Consider the following 17,661-nt stretch of genomic DNA (forward strand, 5'->3'; position numbering starts at 1 on the left):
TACTTAATGTGTCTGAGATGGCGAAGATATGGATTTGTGAGCTGATAACATTTAAATTGAAGCATTTTTCAGACGCGTTTATCCAAAGTGACAGCGACAGAGCATTCAGAGTATACAATTTATCACTTGTAATCAAATTACACAAAGTGTAATCAAACACCTGACCTTGGTGTTGCTAGTACCTTGCTGTACCAATCAAGCTACAGTCCCCCCATAATAGAGCTTCAATGAGTGCTGGGCAGAAAAGGCTTTGGTATATTATATTGTGCATTCCATTGTATGATAAAATGACATAATTTATTCCATCCATCCATCCATCCGTCCGTCCGTGCGGACATCAGGATACATTATCAAAGATACATTGATTTGCATGCAGTGCCACAGAGTGTGCTGTTCTAAGCTGTCTTTAGCCTTTAAACTCTTAATGAATCAGACAAGCCTGGCAGACTAATCACAATAATCCCTCCAATTACTGTGGGCTCCCCGGCCACCTCTCAAGACTAAAAGGACAACAGACTGTAATGTAGCCAGAGGGCCTGGAGCTGGAAGACTCATATTAACAAGAGAGGAACGGGGACATTAGTCAACCCCTCCTCTTCCATCTGCTCATCGACTGATAGCAGCTCTCCTTCTCCTCAACACCCCAAAAATGAACAATTTCGACAGGGGGCCAGTACCAGTAAAAGAAGAAGAGTTGTGGCAGGGTGTGGCAGATTGAGCTATTATTTTGGGGAGATTTTTGTGGGTAACTGTTGTTCAGCTGTTATTATTAATTGTCACTTTTCAGACCATTAGTCAGCAAATCCTCTGTAAGCACCACAGGTGTTATGATGGCGACAGGTATGAAGGTTAATATTTAATTTAACCAAGCTGACATGTTGCTAAAACACAGATCACCAATGCATTACTCACATTCCAAACCCACACCAGAATACGTGTGGTAATGTTTTGAACATAGAGAGTCAACTGTCACGCATGCATGCATTCATTTGAACGTTAACAGCAGAATTCATGTTGCATCTTGTGCATCTGGACACAGAGTTCTAAAGACGCAGCACTCAAGTTAAAAGAAGTTTAACTTTTAAAAAACGTGCTTTGTTTTTTTCTCATTCCACTGCCAGTGTCTCATGTTTTTCAATGCAAAAACACATGCAGTTTGAATTGCCACTTTGACCTATCAAATTTATTTTTTATTTTTGTGCTGTTTATTGTGGAGGACTCACTGCCTCTATTGCGTCCTCAGAAAATGCCCCTAAAGCATTGGTAAAGGGGATTATGAATTAGCATTCATAATGTTCCAGGACAGCTTAATCCAAAAACAAATGTACATCAGCCTAGAGCTCTCAGAAGAACTGGTTGGCATTCATTGGTAAAGGAAGGATTTTGCTTGCTTTTTATGGTGAAGCTGTTATTTCTTTTTTTTTTTTATGGACCAGAAGAAGGGAAAATTCCTCGCTTTATAGTCACGATGTGCCTTTAATTATAATGTACAACACTGATGCAAAAAATGGGGGTCGAACATGTTCTGAACTAGATGAAATAGTCCCGCTTGCTTCCACATCCCAACACCCACACCCTCTCTTGTAAAAAGATGATTCATGTGCACAAACCTGAGTTGGGACTCTCTAACTCTTGACCCTCATTCAGAAATGGCTCTCATACAGCCTTTCAGCAAACCCAGACGCAAAATTATAGTCCACTTCAAATTACCCATTACCTGACAGAACTTAAGGCCACAGAAGCTGCTCAGTCTCTGCATCTTGTTCTCTTTTATATGTTTCATGGCTTTAAATTGAATGCATTATTTAGTACAGTTAATTACATAGAAATATCACGCTAAAATTGTATTTAATCATGGCCCTTGACCAATATGTACAAAATGGCAATTTTTTTATATTAAATGAATGAAATTCTATTCATGTTATTTGAATATATATATACAATAAGTTATCATAATCAACATGTTGGATGCTGAAGAAATTGGCAAGAATAAAGATCTGACTCTTAACAAGAGTCAAATTGTTATGGGAGGGCGACTGAGACGTCTCTGAAACGGCAAGGCTTGTGTGTTGCTCCCGGTCAGCAGCAGTGGTGAGAATTTACCAAAAGTGGTCTGAGAGGGACAAACTACAAACGGGTGACAGGGTGTTGGGCGCCCAAGGCTCATCGATGCACGAGGGCAACAAAGGCTATCCCGTCTAGTCCAAGCCAACAGAAGCTCTACTGTGGCACAAGGAGGGAGTGGGATGCTCTGGACAATGCTCTGCTGGGAAATCCTGAGTCTGGCCATTCATGTAACTTATTTGAATAATAGAAATTGATTATGCATTATGTGTATGCAAGGTTAAAGAGATGTGTTTCTGCTTCCCGAACAATTCTAGGAAGGCTGTTCCAAAGTTTAGGTGCTAAATAGGAAAAGGATTATCAACTGGCCAGAATTTTGAGATCGCAATAGACGTGAAGGACTATAATGGGTTAAGAGCTCGCTCAAATACTGGGGGCTAAACCATTTAATGCTTTGTAAATAATTAGCAAAAGATTTTAAAAGGTATACAGTGTTTAATAGGGAGCTACTGCAGTGTTGACTGAACCGGGCTAAAATGGTCATACTTTCTGGTTCTAGTAAGAACTCTAGCTTCTGCGTTTTGTACCATTTGGAGTTTGTTTATTCAGCATGCAGGGCAACCACCCAGTAGAGCATTACAATAATCTAGCCTTGAGGTCATAAACGCATGAACTAACTAAGAAAGGCAGAAGAACACCCAGTGCATCACTCTGTGCTGCGTTTGGGGCTGCATAGCTGCAGACTGGTCACAGTGCCCATGATGACCTCTGTCCACTGTCGAAAGCACTTATAATGGGCACGTGAGCAATGAATAAACAATGCAATGCGTTTAGCAATGAATAAACGCTGAATAAGCAAAGGTTGCCTGGTCTGATGAATCAAGTTTTCTTTTAGATCAAGTGGATGGCTGCATGTGGATGTTACTTTGACATGTTCCACTAATGTACATAAAGGTTGTTGCAGACCAGGTACACCCCTTGATAGCCCCTTAATGTCTTGGTGCTAGATACCACAGGACACATTCAAGAGTCTTGTGGAGTCGGCATCAGAGCTGTTTTGGCTGCACGAGGGGGACCTACACAATGTTAGGCAGGTGTTTTTTTTTGTTGCGGCTAATCAGTTTATGTTATTTAGCGATTCACAGAAGAAAATGTCAAGTTTGGAGCATGATGAGGTTAATGAAGATGGAATTAAATTTTTGGGAATATTTTTGGACATTTATTTTATGCCTTTAACTACTTTTAACTTGATATATAATTAGGAAGTGACAGCGGGTTATATGCTGCACAGAGGCAAGCCACCTTGCCAAAAGGTTATGTTTCTGGTTAATAGTTAAAAAAAAAGAAAGAACATGAAATGTTATACCATAAAGTTCACAGATCCTTCAAGATGTGAAGGCTTATTCAATTGTCTGCAGATGTTCAGCTCTGTTAAACTACACAGCCTTTTGTCACACTGTCACTGGCGCTTCATTTGTTGTCTAGGAAACGGCATTAACGCCAGCCACTGTTGAATCACCACATTTAAATGTCCAGCCAGTTTGTGTAGGAGAGAATGAGTTTAGAGGAGCGGATAAGGACGCAAGCCGACAAAAGGAAATTGCCTGAAGTGAAGGGCATAATTTCTTGTCTTCATCAGTAGGCATGAAATTCAAGGATAGTGTGATTTACAGGGGAAATATTTGATAAGTTGTCATGGAAACTCTCAGTCTGCTGTCCACTAAAGTTGCGGGGTTTTTTCATGTGAAAAATCCCCTCAACACATATATACACACACACACACCCACACAGCACTTCCATGTGGCACTTTCCCAACGTGTAAACAGCTCTCCTTCCAGAATGTGCCTCCTTCAAAGACTGCATAAATGAAGAAGAAAAAAAGCCCATGCAGGTGTTTGCACTTGGACCTTTTCCTTTCCATTTTGCTCCCAGTTATTTATTTGAATGCTTGTCAAGCTCTCTGTGGTAACAGCCAACAGTGATGATAAGAGCTTGATAGTTGATTGATTGATTTGCACTTTGTGGTTTTGAGATAGACTCTTAGACCATTTTTAACTGGTTAATGCATTATGATTCATCATCTGACAAATGACAGTTCAAGTTTCATATCCATTTACGTCATTTGATGTAATTTGTGAATCATATGGCACCACTTATTTTCTATTGTTATTAAAGGTGCAATGCGCAACATTTCATGTTAAAAATAACCGTTTTTCTAACCCATACATGCTTAAACAATTGCCTGATGGGCTGAATGAGCCCTTCTCTGATCACTGCGATTTCCTCTATAATCCTGTACAGTAAAATAAATAAGAGGGATTCGGGACGGAATGAGCGTGCACACCTCTGGTTGCAGTTTCGCTTGTCGCCAGAGGGGGCATAGTTCTGCAAAAACTCAGAGACTTGCGCATTGCACCTTTAAGTTGTAAGAAAGCCATATGTTGGGCGGGGTATCAGCAACTACATCAAGATACATTTCAATGAATACCTCACAAAAATGTATTTGGATTGCAATTAAAATACTTCTTAAAACTAGTTTTGAACTAATATTAGTCTTTAAATACTAAAATAAGTCAAACATAAGAAAACGATGCCAGTTCAAAAGCAACATTGAACTTTAAAGACTACACTGAGCTTGTAATGTAAACCGCATGCATGTGAAAGATTTTGAAGAACTACACTGAAGATCTGCAACTTATCTGTCAATTAACAATTGAGCCAAATATGGAACCTTTAAATGTGCTGAAAAAATATATTTTTTGCACTTTATAATTATTTAATGTAGTAAGTGACGTATCTAGTCATGAAATGGCTGCACTCCTCTTGAAATCATTGCACTCCGTTTGTCTGTTATAATGTTTATTAATATTTTAATATTTATTAGTGTTTAGCTTTTATTTTTATATTTTCCGTGTTCATTTTAATTTTACGTGCTTTTGCCATTTTTATTACAACATTATTACCTTTTGAACATTTCTATTAAATTTCAAATTTATATCTAAAGTGTGCTGACGGAAGACTTCATCCAAGCCTTTTTCTTTTTTCCCGCAAACTTTCTGTAAAAAGCAGTCCAAACACTATCGCCATTTTTTTTTCTTGCCCATCGTCCGCCATGTTTGTTTACTCTGTAAAGTCAAGTTTGACCGCAAGAGATTTTTCGAGATTTCCCTTGTTCACAGTCGAGAAATCTGGTTGTTTGTGAATGGAATCTGTTAGTGTGTGGCATGTACTCTAGTCAATATAGCAACAAAACTGTTAAAGGTGAACTAAGTAACTTTTTTTACCTTAACTGAACAGCTTCGGAGTCATTGGAATGGTTATATTACTTATTTCGGGTTGAATGGTGGTCGTTTCGCACCCCCCTGGTGCCCGTGAGCGGAAAATACGCACTTGCAACTTTGAGCCGGCGGGCCGCCGGCCGCTGCGTCAGGAAGTCTCGCGTGATATCAGGTCTCGTGATGTAAACAATTGCTTTACGGCCAAAAGAAATCTGCTAAAATGCTGTCATTATTGCGCTCCCTCACGCTGTCCGAACCCGAATGAAGAAGACGTTTTAAAGAATGTCCCATCTGCTTTGATGTCGTTGATCTATAGCCTCTGGTGTCTGAGAATCAACAACGAGTTTTTACACAGTGTTGTCAAATATCTATTCCGAAGCTGTGGGGGGAGCTCTAGAGAGAAACCTGCGAGCAAAAAGCGAGAATACAGCGAACAAGTCCCGAAGCTACTGAGTGCTGCTTTAAATCTATGATTTTTTTTATCGTCATGTTTGTGGTCTCTCACATATTGAAAATGATGTCAAGCGGATGATGTCATGACAGTAGGTGGCGCAACTATAACGATCAGTCTATAATCCCACCCACTTTGAAGCGGTACTAACTGCAGTGGAAAAGCAAACCGAGCCAAAGTGAGCCGTGCCGTGCCGAGTCTTCCCACGCAGGGGAAAAGTGAAGCGAGCCGAGCCGTACATTGCCGTACCGAGCCGTACCAGCCGTAAGATTTGCCCAGCACATAAACGGGAATGACTTTTCATAAACCTGTATTTAGGTCTATTAAGGACATCATCATAATTTTGTCACATATTAGGATCCTGTGATATCTTGCCATTAATATAAAGAGACTTATAATGAAAAATAATCCTATTAATATTGTTCATAATATAAATTTTTATGAGGCATTCCACCGTATCCGACACCTGTAGTAGGAAAAACCCATCAAGACTAGGTATTACATTTATATTCACCTCTTTATTGAGATTCTACTCAAGCATTTCAAGTATGCCTGTCTCTGTTGGAGACTGAAGGAGATCATGCTGGTTGAGCTCAAGCCGAATACTTAGAGAAACAGCAGAAGACATTTTTTTAAATGAATTCCCATAGCCTATAAAATAGAGTTTGGAAATTGCTGTAAAATGACACTACAGGGGATCAGCAAGCATGAACGGTCAAGGCACTGGAAAAGATTAATTTTTCGTAGAGGAATGGCAGAATATTTAGGCATTGACTTAATGTGTTGCTTCAGGGACAGCAGGAAATGTTGTGTTGATGCATTCAAAACCGAAGCAAAATCTACATGGCACAAAACAAGTGTCATTATCAGACGTTGTGTTAACACATGTACTCCTCATGGATTTCTTAGCATCCATGTGCCCAGTTTGTGTTTGTGCATGTGTCTGCATTCATGCATGTTTGTGAAAAAGCAATAAAATCAGCATCACTGAAAAGGCCCTTTTGTTAAGTGACTCCAGCCATAGGTAATCAGGTTTATGGTTTCCTAGCAACAATGCCCTTTCAAATCTCCTCCAGAACAAACCTGACCGAGCTTTTATGTCCACCTTGAATTGAACTAAAACACATAGACCACTGTAGGATTTCATTTTAATTGTTTAATTGTCTCATTTGTGTCATACAACCTGAAATATTCTGTGTTTGTAACGTAACAATGTATTTTGAAGTACATGTGTGTGTTGCTCATTTCTTGCAACATCTTTTTTGTATGTTCCCTTCAGGGTAAGATGGTGAAAGGCATGGGAGGGGCAATGGATCTAGTGGCCAGTGCTGGAACTAAAGTGGTTGTTACAATGGAGCATTCTGCTAAGGTAGGTGTAATCATATGAGACCGCGTTATGCTGGCTTTCTATATTGCATTTGAATTTGTTAGCAGTTTGTAAATAATAGTGTAACTTGCATTTCAGACACAATGTGGATGCCTATTTGTGCTCTGCTAATGAAATTAGTTCCAAAAGAAGCCAAATTATTTTGGAATAATTTGCAGAGCATGTCACAGAGCAACCGAAAGCCGTTCTGGAATGTTTCTAATTAAGACAAGCGGAACAACAAACAATAAAGTGTTCTGGTGCTGTTATAATCAGGGGTTCAATTTGGCCGTAATGATCCAGAATGACATTTCGGCAGTACACACATTCCGTCTCCAGTGACGTAGTGACGACTTCAAAAAGAACCTTCATTAAAAAAATTCATTACATATTTATGCTTTCCTCGTAGCAGTAGCAAATTGAAAAAGTATAATACTGCTAAAAGTGTGTCGTTTCCAATATATGCACTTTCCTTTTAATGTTTTTTTTTCTTTTTGAAAGAAATTATTCAGCAAAGTTGCATTCAGTTGATCACAAGTGACAGTAAAGACTTTTAGATTGTTGAAATGCAAACTGCTGATCAAAAATGCTTTCTGTTCATCAAAGTATCCTAAAAAAGTCTATCACGGTCTCCACAAAATTATTGAGCTGCACAACTGTTTAATATTGATTAATAATAAAAAATGTTTCTTGAGCACCAAATCAGCATATTAGAATGATTTCTGAAGAATCATGTGACACTGAAGACTGGAGTAATGATGCTGAAAATTCAGCTTTGCATCACAGGAGTAAAATTACGTTTTAAAATAGATTAAAATGGAAAACAGTCATTTTGAATTGTAATAATACTTCACAATACTATTGTTTTTACTGTATTTTTTATCAAATAAATGCAGCTTTGGTGAGCATAAGAGATTTCTTTCAAAAAACATTTGAAAAAATCTTACTGATCCCAAACCTTTAAATGGTAGTGTATGTTAGCAATTTTGCTTGCCATATTAAAAGTTATAGACTGTATGCGGTCTAACCCATTTAGAACTTAAGAGGACTTTTTTAGAAGTCTATTTTATAACACGGGATCCTTCGTGTCGAAGTAAGAATCATACCACTGGACCGACATCATATAGGTATTAGTCATATTTGTATATTTATCCATGTCATGTAGTACCTTTCTAGGTCACCAGAATCACCACTAAATTGGAACTCTTTCCCCACCTCGGAAATCCCAATTTAAACCCTATTTTTTTATTTTATTTTTTTATGTCAGCACTTTTGGAACACTGCTTAGAAAGGTTAAATAAGTGATGTCTCTTTCATGAGGATGGCAAATCAGCTCTTGAAGATTAAAGGTATAAGACCAAAATATGTTGCATTGAACATCATTTTGCGAAGATACAATGTAGTATTTGTTGAAATTCCTATAAGTAGTTTGTTTTAAATGTAGAGGGAAGGGATGATTGCATCAATCAGTTTTAATGATTCTTATTGAGTCACATTGCATGGCACGTATTCCCTGTGAGAAGGGCATCATTATTTCCTGTGAGTGACAGAATCTCTTTTCCCTAAGCAGACAGTTGGAGAGGCGTCATTATTCTGAGAAGCTTTCAGCTGTGCAGACAGTGTCAATGGTATATGCCTCATATGTTTGCAACCTGATAGTTAGCCAAAAATGAATATTCTATCATTATTTACTCACAAAATATATTTTTTGCCATACAGTTTATAGTTACCATGGGCTCAAAACAGCACAAAAAAAACAACAACAAAAAAACAAACAAACAGACAAACTAGGGATGCATAACACATCGGTAACCTTATTGGTTATTGCCTGGTTTAGAGACCTAAGATATTGGATATTTGCATTCTCATTTCCATTCAATTTAGATTAAGGCTTACTTAAAGTTAATCTTTAAAGGTCCCATGACATGAAATTTCCACTTTCTGAGGTTTTTTAACATTAATATGAGTTACCCTAGCCTGTATGGTCCCCAAGTTTCTAAAAATTTTAATCGGTGTAAATCGAGCTTTTCCTATTTTTCTCTGCCTTTGAGAAAATGGAAGCTCAACTGGGCTGATCTTGAATCTCCTTCTTATGACGTCATAAGGAGAAATGTTACCTCCCCTTTCTCTGCTTTGCCCGCCCAGAGAATATTTCTCGCCCATGAGAAAATGAGCTAGGAAGTAGAATGCGCGCGCGCGATTTTAGTTTGTCCACGAGAGATATCATGGCTTTTGAGCGAGCGAAGCACAATAATTGCTCAATAATTGGATGTACAAATGAACATCGAATGGTCAATACAGAGCTGGGCTTGCTGAACGTCGGACAAGTAAGTCAACAAAATATATATAAGTGTGTTGCTTTACTGTTTATGGTTACCTAGCTTCTTACACATAGAATGTGGCTGTAACATTAGCTATGCAGTTACTTGCGCTAATGTAAAGGTAGACAGCATCAAGTTACACATACTGTAACGCGAGTGTTGTACATTTCTTTGTTATTTGGATAACCGTTTTCCTGTTGGTTATATGGCGCGCGCGATATCCGCATTTCAAGATCGCAGAGCTTGATGTAATTGTAATAAGATAAATGACAGACGTTACAGATCTCTCATGAAAAGGCAACAGTAGGTTCGCGTTAGCTACATGATGATAACTGTAAACCATCCGAATAAAGTACCGTATCCAGACATAATATTTTAAACTAACCATTCGGAAACGTCCTTCTGGAGCCGCTGAGTTGCAACTTCTTCATCCGTTGCTTCTCCATCTGGATCAGATTCTGGGTCAAACTGAAATGCTTGAACGACTGCGATATATCCAACATAAACAAACATGCATGGTACCGTTGCGCAAGATGGTCAAGGCCACACCCACCCTCCACCTTGCGCTGCCTTTCTCCTCCTCATTAGTATTTAAAGCTACAGACACCGAAACGGCCCGTCTGAAGGAAGCTCATTCTGGGACTGGCTTGTAGTGGCTATAATTCTGCACCGAGGCTGAATTTTTGGAAAGAGATTTCAGATACAGTACTAAGGACCACTAAGGACTATATTAAAGCCTACAAAAAGTAGCATGTCATGGGACCTTTAAACAATGTTTTACACAATACACCATAATCTTTAGCAAATAAAACAAATGAATATCCATTTTTCATACTGCATATAATTCTTAATGTTATAATGCCTAAATTCACCTTTAGCATTTAAAATAATTGATTTTTTTTTTTAGGGTTTTATTTTTCTGAGTGTCTATTTACATCAAGTGCAAATAAATAGCCCTTCTTGTTCGCAATGGGTATATACACTAACTCTGCCCACCATTGCTCTGATTGAGCAAGACAAAATTAGAAAAGAAATCCGGTTGTTGCCGCTAGTCACGACTGACCGAAGTTCGAATCTGCCTTTTTCCATCGCATATCAGTTCGAAGAGGCATTCATTTTAAATAAAACAAAGAAAATATTCGAAAAGTGGAAATAAAGTGCCTAACGGGTATATAATAGTGAGAATCAAGTGTTTAACTGGTAGGGTTATGGGTAGGGGAGAGGAAGAGGGACAGGGACAAGTAATGTCCCAATAATTCAGCATCCAATTATGATTTTAATAAATAATATAATTTTCATTGAATATGCTGTTATTAATGCACACTGTTGTTACAATACACTGATACTGATACAATACAAAAATACACTGTTTGCACCAAGTAACATCTAAAAAAATTTTTTTTTATGTATTTAGACAAAATAGTATAGAATTTTAATAGTGTTAATTTATACATTTTTGGCCATGACATGAAAATAACTATAGGTTTAAAGGTGTCGACCACAGTTTTAATATTGGTGCATCCCTATAAGAAAGCATCATGAAAGTATCATAAAATTGGCTCACACATTGTCACCAGATGCGAGCGGTGCGATGCAACAAAAGCAAATAGAGCCCATTATAATCTGCGATCCTATCTACTCTGGATGCCACCAATTCTTGACAGTAAACTGATGCCCCGTTATATTTCAGATATGCTTAAAGCGATTGCGCTACTTCTGACACGAAGAACAAATGGATTTGCAATGGTCGCTTTTTCGCGTCTAGTGTAGTCTAGCTGTTGTAGCGTGGTAACTGTGGTGTCCAGTGTAGACATGGTGTTATGCTTTATATTTCAAATTTTTTTAAGCCTTTCAATAGCTTTTTATGGCTTTAGAAGATTTGTAATATACTGCATGAGTCACATGGACTACATTTTCTGCTGCTTTTATGGTGCCCTTTTGTAGCTTGACAGCCTTATGAACTGTGATTGAATGGAATGAGTTCTGTAAAGACTCTTCAAAAACCTTTGACAGCATGCGGTTTGGAAGGACGCGAGGGTGCTCTTTACTATTCCGTTAAACGGTTCTTTAGGTACAGCTTTATATATATGCAGTGCATTTGCAGTTTCAATTCAACTCACATGCTGTAAAGAACCTGCCTCAAATGAAATCTTCAAGCTGTCTGTTTTAATAAAATGAGTGGTATGCCCTAAAAAAAAAACAAAAAAAACATTCAAACATAGATTTGGATGCTTTGCTATGTCCATCATCAAAACACCCTATTGAACATAAATGAGAGTTCAGTGTTCCCATCTGTGAAATGTGCTTAAATTTGTTCAAGGGTCGCGAATAGTCTCGTTTATGACAGTGGTGACATAATTCCCTTTACACCACTCAGATCGCATTAGCCCAGGCAGAGATGGAGTGAAAGACAAGAGGGATGGGCATAGAAAGATATGGCTGCTGTTCACATGCTGCCCTTGCTTTGTTCATGCTGGCAGTGGCTGCCCTGTGGGAAGGCTAACAGGGCCAGCTGCCTGCCGCTGGTGGGATGAGTTCTCTGGACATGAGTAGAATTAACCACCATCAACTATCTAATTATTATCTCCTGATCCAAAAGAACATGGAGTCGGCAGGGCCAGTGTATCCATTACGGTCAATGATGAACACAGCTAGCTTTGAGTGTTTTCTGTAGCCTACCCATGGGCTGAGTGGAGGATGAATTTAATTTCAGGATTCAATTGAGAATTCCTTTTTTACTTTTAATTCCTAATTCTAAATTCTAATTTATAATCAAAATGGAATGTAGTGTAAATTAAAAATTTACAAAAGTGTATTATCATAGTATTTTTCTACTATTATATTACAAAATGACTAAAAAGTGACATCTAATCTATCTTGACAATTCCATTTAATGAACTGAAAGGCAGGGAATTCTTAAATCTTGAATTTTAGCTGACCCTGGTGATCGACAGTCCTCATTATTATGTATTAATATTAGGGCTGTCAAAGTTAATGCATGCGATTTAATTCAAAATCCTTAAAATAGTTTAGCGCAAATAAATTACTGAAGCATGGGAAATTCCATCATTAGCGTAAATTATGTCACGCAGTTAGTTGATCTTAGAAGTCTGGAGTTTATCACTGAGCATCTACAATGGCACGAGCACCTGTAACCCTGGTAGGCGGAAATTTCTATTCTAACCCTTTAAAGCAACACTAAGGAACATTTTTTACCTTAAAATCGTATCAGTGGTTCATCAAGTCGTAACAGGGTGAAAGGCACTTCTGGATTCGCTTTGCAGCCCTATATCTGATATAGCCACACTATGCAAGTTTGCCAAACCGGGTCGCGTTTCTGTAGTTCGAATGAGACATAAAAAAAACTACAAATTTGACTTGCTTTACGTCAAGCGTTACAATAGTCATTATTTCGTTTTTCTTAGTTTCTGATCGTACTCATACTCTATGCATCATACTCTACCCTGTCTGTGGACATCGTTCATTCCAAAGCCGGTGCTAGATAAACAGCGAGCGTGCGTGCGACAGTAGGCTGCGGGCGGAGAAATTATTTACGACAGCGGGAATGGACAATTCCGCTTCCAACCTGTAGGGCGACCGCAGAGGAAAAGTTCCTTAGTGTTGCTTTAACAGGAGCTCTGTCATATTGTGTTTTGTTCTGAAGAGCGCGAGCACTCAAGCATTGCGCTGTGTGAAATACAGACTGAACGGAACGTCAAAACATCCCACCTCTGGCCAGAAGATATGCAAATTACGTTTCTTGGCTGTATAAAGCAAACCACCGTCAAAAGCTGGTAAAGTTTTGATGAATGAGGATGAATTCGCAGCACAGAGTTCACCAAACTTGAAGTTTGGAACGCAGCGAAATGCAAAAACTTTTCGCATGAGCTTGCGTTTCCGGTCTGACGCATTCGCATGCGTTTAAATGGAAGTCAATGGAACTTGTGACAATTGCAGTGTGACCGCCCCTTTACAGTAAGTCCGTTATGTGGATGCACAAACAAACCTTGTATGTGCACTCTTGACGCACTGATCGCACATTGTATTTATGTACATTCACGTTGTTTCCACACACATTCAGGATAATATTTTGATTTGTCATGAGTATGTTGCTGTGTTTAGTAATTCTAAATGGATCCATGTACTGTAGTAGGTATTTACATCATTTGGTTATTTGCTGTCCTTTTGGAAAGACATTTAAATTTACCTTGAAAGCAGAAAGCAGACAATACAGTTTTGTGAGAATCACCTGGTTTACTTTGATGGATACAGCAAATGATGAACAAATGAATGTGTTAAACAAGATAAATGGTGTATGCTTAATTTCATGATTCATCAATTGCACAAAAGGTTGTGATCACAATTTTAAAAAAGTATCTACTGACAGCCCTAATTTATATATTTATTTATATGGATTGAAAGACATTTTTTTTATTTTTTTTATTCTACAGTATATTTTATAGTATATTTTGATGTATTTCGTAGGGTGATAAACACAAGATCATGGAGAAATGCAATCTGCCTCTGACCGGAAAACAGTGTGTGGACCGTATAATCACAGAAAAGGTGAGTTTTGATATAAAACATTCATTGTTTTTACCCTTTTTAGCATTAGGAGACTGCTGGAAATTAGGAGATTAACAGCCCACACCAGTCTCTTCTGGTACAGAATAAATGTCATCTATTCAGCAGCTTATCACTTCATCAATATACCGAATCAGCCTCGGATTAAACTTCAGTCAACCACAGTGAAAAGCTTTGAAAATGGCTTTGCTCTTTTCTCTTAACGCATGTGCGAAGACATAAAGGGACATGACCAATTGTTATGACACTGCACATAGGCAGTAGAAAATGGAAATCTAATTATCGGACCAACCCTAATCAAATCTCCTGATCGGAGCGACATTACACATCGACATATTTTTTCAAACACAGAGCTCTTTAATGTGAATGTTACTTAATAATATTATCAGCCCTGCCACATGGCCAAGGATCGGAGAGCTGGGAGAATCCCAGCTGGATTGTGGAGAGTAAGGATTTGTTGTCCTCTCATCTCATCAAAAAAGCCTTAGGAGATGGTCCAGGGGCTCTTGAATGATGCAGCTGTTTATAGGCTATCTCAGCTGCTCAGAGCTGCTGGTTTTTATGGACTGCTGCTGGCACTCGTTGAGCCGGCCTCTCGTCTCACCAGCGTTATCACTGAACTGTAGAACAGCAGTCTTACCTGCCTTCCTCCCCTCCTTACCTTTTAGTCTTCTCTCTGTCCCCCTACTTCCTCTTTATATGCTTTGCCAGCGTTTGCTTTTGTAACAGTCACACAACGTGGTTTCTAATGAAAGGATTCTGTCAACATTTATAAAGGTTAGAGCTCTCCAGCTACACTGCCACCACCTTCTATTCAGCCTGTGTTTGTCATGCCACCCTGCTGTTTAACATAGCCCCTGTCTGTCAGCCTAACAAGCTGAGCTTCAGCCCTGGTAATAAGAACCGCTCGGATGTTTAACCTTCATGTTCTGCGAGACCCCAAGGCCGTTGTAGTAGCTCAAGAAACATGAAGTATCTGCTTGATACTTGGTGGCTTTTTCTAATCTTATAAGAACTGATTACAAAGAACTGATTATAATTTCAGCATGATAACAGAAGAATGTTATCAAGTTGAAATTATAATCAGTTCTTTGTAATCAGTTCTTATAAGATTAGAAAAAGCCACCAAGTATCATAATAACAAGATGTTATATTTTGTCTGTTTGGGGTCTCGGATATTACAGATTAATTTGCACATGTTAACATTTTCTAATGGCTGTTCTATACAACAACTGTAATATAGTTGTTTATTTTAGTTATCATATAGTTTAGTTATCATATTACTTATTTAGTTATCATCTTCATTTGGTAATTAACACCCTGTTGTTGGTTATTATTTTGTTGAATAACACAAAAAAAATTCTGTTTTTTAAAATATGTCTCGTTTTTTTTTTAAATAAATTTTTTTTTTGTGAAATAAATTGTAAAAAAATCGTATAAATGTATACTAGGTGGAAAGGTGGGCCTTTTACCCCACACATGGGGTAACAGGCACACAGTATTTATGTAAATACTTTAGCTAAAATAATGTGTTTTTAATCATGTCTAAGTTAATACTTGTTCGAAATAATCACTTTAGCAAAGTTTGCACTATTTTCTGTTTATTTTCATAAATAAAAGTATAATTTTGTTCGTCATTAAAATGTAATATATTTTTTAAATATGGTGGTTTCATTATTATAAATATGGTGACACCCAACTTAATATATGATATTTACTATCTGAAATGGAAAAGTCAGCATTATCATGTTAATTATTGTGCCTTTCGTCCCAACAGCAGGGTACCTTTTACCCCAAATACCATACTTTTACATATTCTTCCGTTATTAAATTACTTTGAACAAAACTGAAAATCCTTAAGAAGACATTTGTCTCAAAATATATTCAATAATATTCAACCAATAGGTAAGAAACAACCAATCAGAGCCAGGAGGAGTGTCTTAACAGTGTCAGTCAAGCTTGTGTACGCGCTGATCACACCCCTCTCTCGCACAGCGCGCACCGTCGTTCAAAATCAAGATTGCCGGTGTGCCGCGCAGCAGAGCATGCGAGCGGAGTGGAGCGGTGAGAATCTCCGCTCATCGCTCACGGAACTGTTCACCCCTCCGCTCCCCCGCTCTAAGCTACATCAGGCCGCTCCGCTCATTATCGCTCAGCGCTCAACGACGTTTGCTTCGCGCTCCACTCAAATCGCCCCCCCGCTCGCTCCGAAAAAGGAAAAAAATCTACATGTATATCACTTTTTGCTTAGACCACAGCCTTACCTCCTAAACAACTAATGAGCAACAACAACATGTTTCAAATTGAAATGTTTTATTTCAAATTGCAGGCCTATGTAAGAAGGAATATAGCCTAAACAAAAAGTCCTGTAAAATTAAACGAATAAATGGGCCTAATAATATAAATAAAAATTATATAAACAAAAATATACATATACAATTTTTTTAAGTAAATTAACTATAAGACCAGAATTTTGATAAGTGAACTTTTGCGCAACGCGCACAATTAAAATTTAAATTGGCTTCCATACACACAAACTGCTGTAAAATTAAACGAATTAATGGGCCTAATAATATAAATACTATTACGAACGACACAAATTCGGCTAAATAAAACAAACCATTGGGTCTACTTGAATGAAAAAACGAATTATCATTGTTAGTTAGTTTTATATTAATAGTAGCCTGCACCTGTATGACTTCTCATTTTCCTTTTTGAAGTAGCCTACTTTTTGAACTCCATTATTGAGCCGAGTTTTGACTGAAAATAGTCTACTGTTGATGACTGTGCAAGACAGATGGATCCTGGTTTAGGTTTGACTGAGCATGCTTCAGACTCGTGGTGTGAACTGAGCGAAATTGGAGCGAAATTGAAGCGGGAAATAAGGCGACGCTCCGTCCTTTTAAAAATGCCGCTCTGCGCTCTGTCCAAGATCCGCCCGCTCCCGCTCCGCTCACATGCTCTGCCGCGCAGCTGTGCTAATGGCGGACAAACAACCAAAACTGCCAATTTCTCGAGTGGCACCTGCTCATACAACAAAGACAGGTAAACAGAAAATGACTGATGACAATAAACAAGCGCGTCGGAGCCCATTGACTCAGTGTCAAAACTCTAGCCGCATAACATACAGATAAAATGTCACGCAGTGTGCTAAGCAACAATTGAAACCTGCTAATTCACTGGCTTGTCATGTTGCTGAAATAATGTACTAGCAAACCTTATTTAGCATTACACATCGCTAGAATAATTACTTAGATACTGTAACGTTACCATTATATTATCTTGCTAGCTATTTATAACTTATAGAAAGAGTGCAACGTTATGAAGTTACATTACATGTATTGTAAAGTACGTAATGATTTGAGGACCAAGTTTGTAGTCAAAGTGTGGGCAGGCCATAGTCAATGTAAAGCATATTGTTGATGTTTCGTCCCTACCAGTGAATGTGCGATAACTGTTTATCCGCAGTCATCAGTGGCCCTGTTTACTAGCCTGCGCGTTCACGGCAGGCTCCATTGTGGTGGGGGAGGAGCTGTGGAGGGAGGGGTGTATCACAGCAGAGAGCGAGGGGGAGTGACCTGTAAGCTGTGCTTGTTC

General features: G+C 38.4%; 1 protein-coding gene and 1 long non-coding RNA gene across 2 annotated transcripts in view; one reads left to right on the top strand and one right to left on the bottom strand.

The window, feature by feature from the left end:
- Window positions 1–17,661, top strand: part of oxct1a (3-oxoacid CoA transferase 1a) — a 53,735-nt gene that overhangs the window by 31,994 nt on the left and 4,080 nt on the right. Inside the window, exons 14-15 of the mRNA XM_082187993.1 lie at window positions 7,073–7,162; window positions 13,966–14,046. Of these exons, the coding sequence (XP_082044119.1) occupies window positions 7,073–7,162; window positions 13,966–14,046 (171 nt within the window). The remainder of the gene's footprint in view (window positions 1–7,072; window positions 7,163–13,965; window positions 14,047–17,661) is intronic.
- Window positions 8,905–13,959, bottom strand: LOC309512455. Its single transcript, XR_014211034.1, has 2 exons — window positions 10,244–13,959; window positions 8,905–9,066 (listed from the first exon to the last, which is right to left on the bottom strand). It is a non-coding gene; the product is annotated as an uncharacterized lncRNA (long non-coding RNA).

The sequence above is a fragment of the Leuciscus leuciscus genome (assembly GCF_965113295.1).
Source record: "Leuciscus leuciscus genome assembly, chromosome: 13".
Classification (NCBI taxonomy): domain Eukaryota; kingdom Metazoa; phylum Chordata; class Actinopteri; order Cypriniformes; family Leuciscidae; genus Leuciscus; species Leuciscus leuciscus.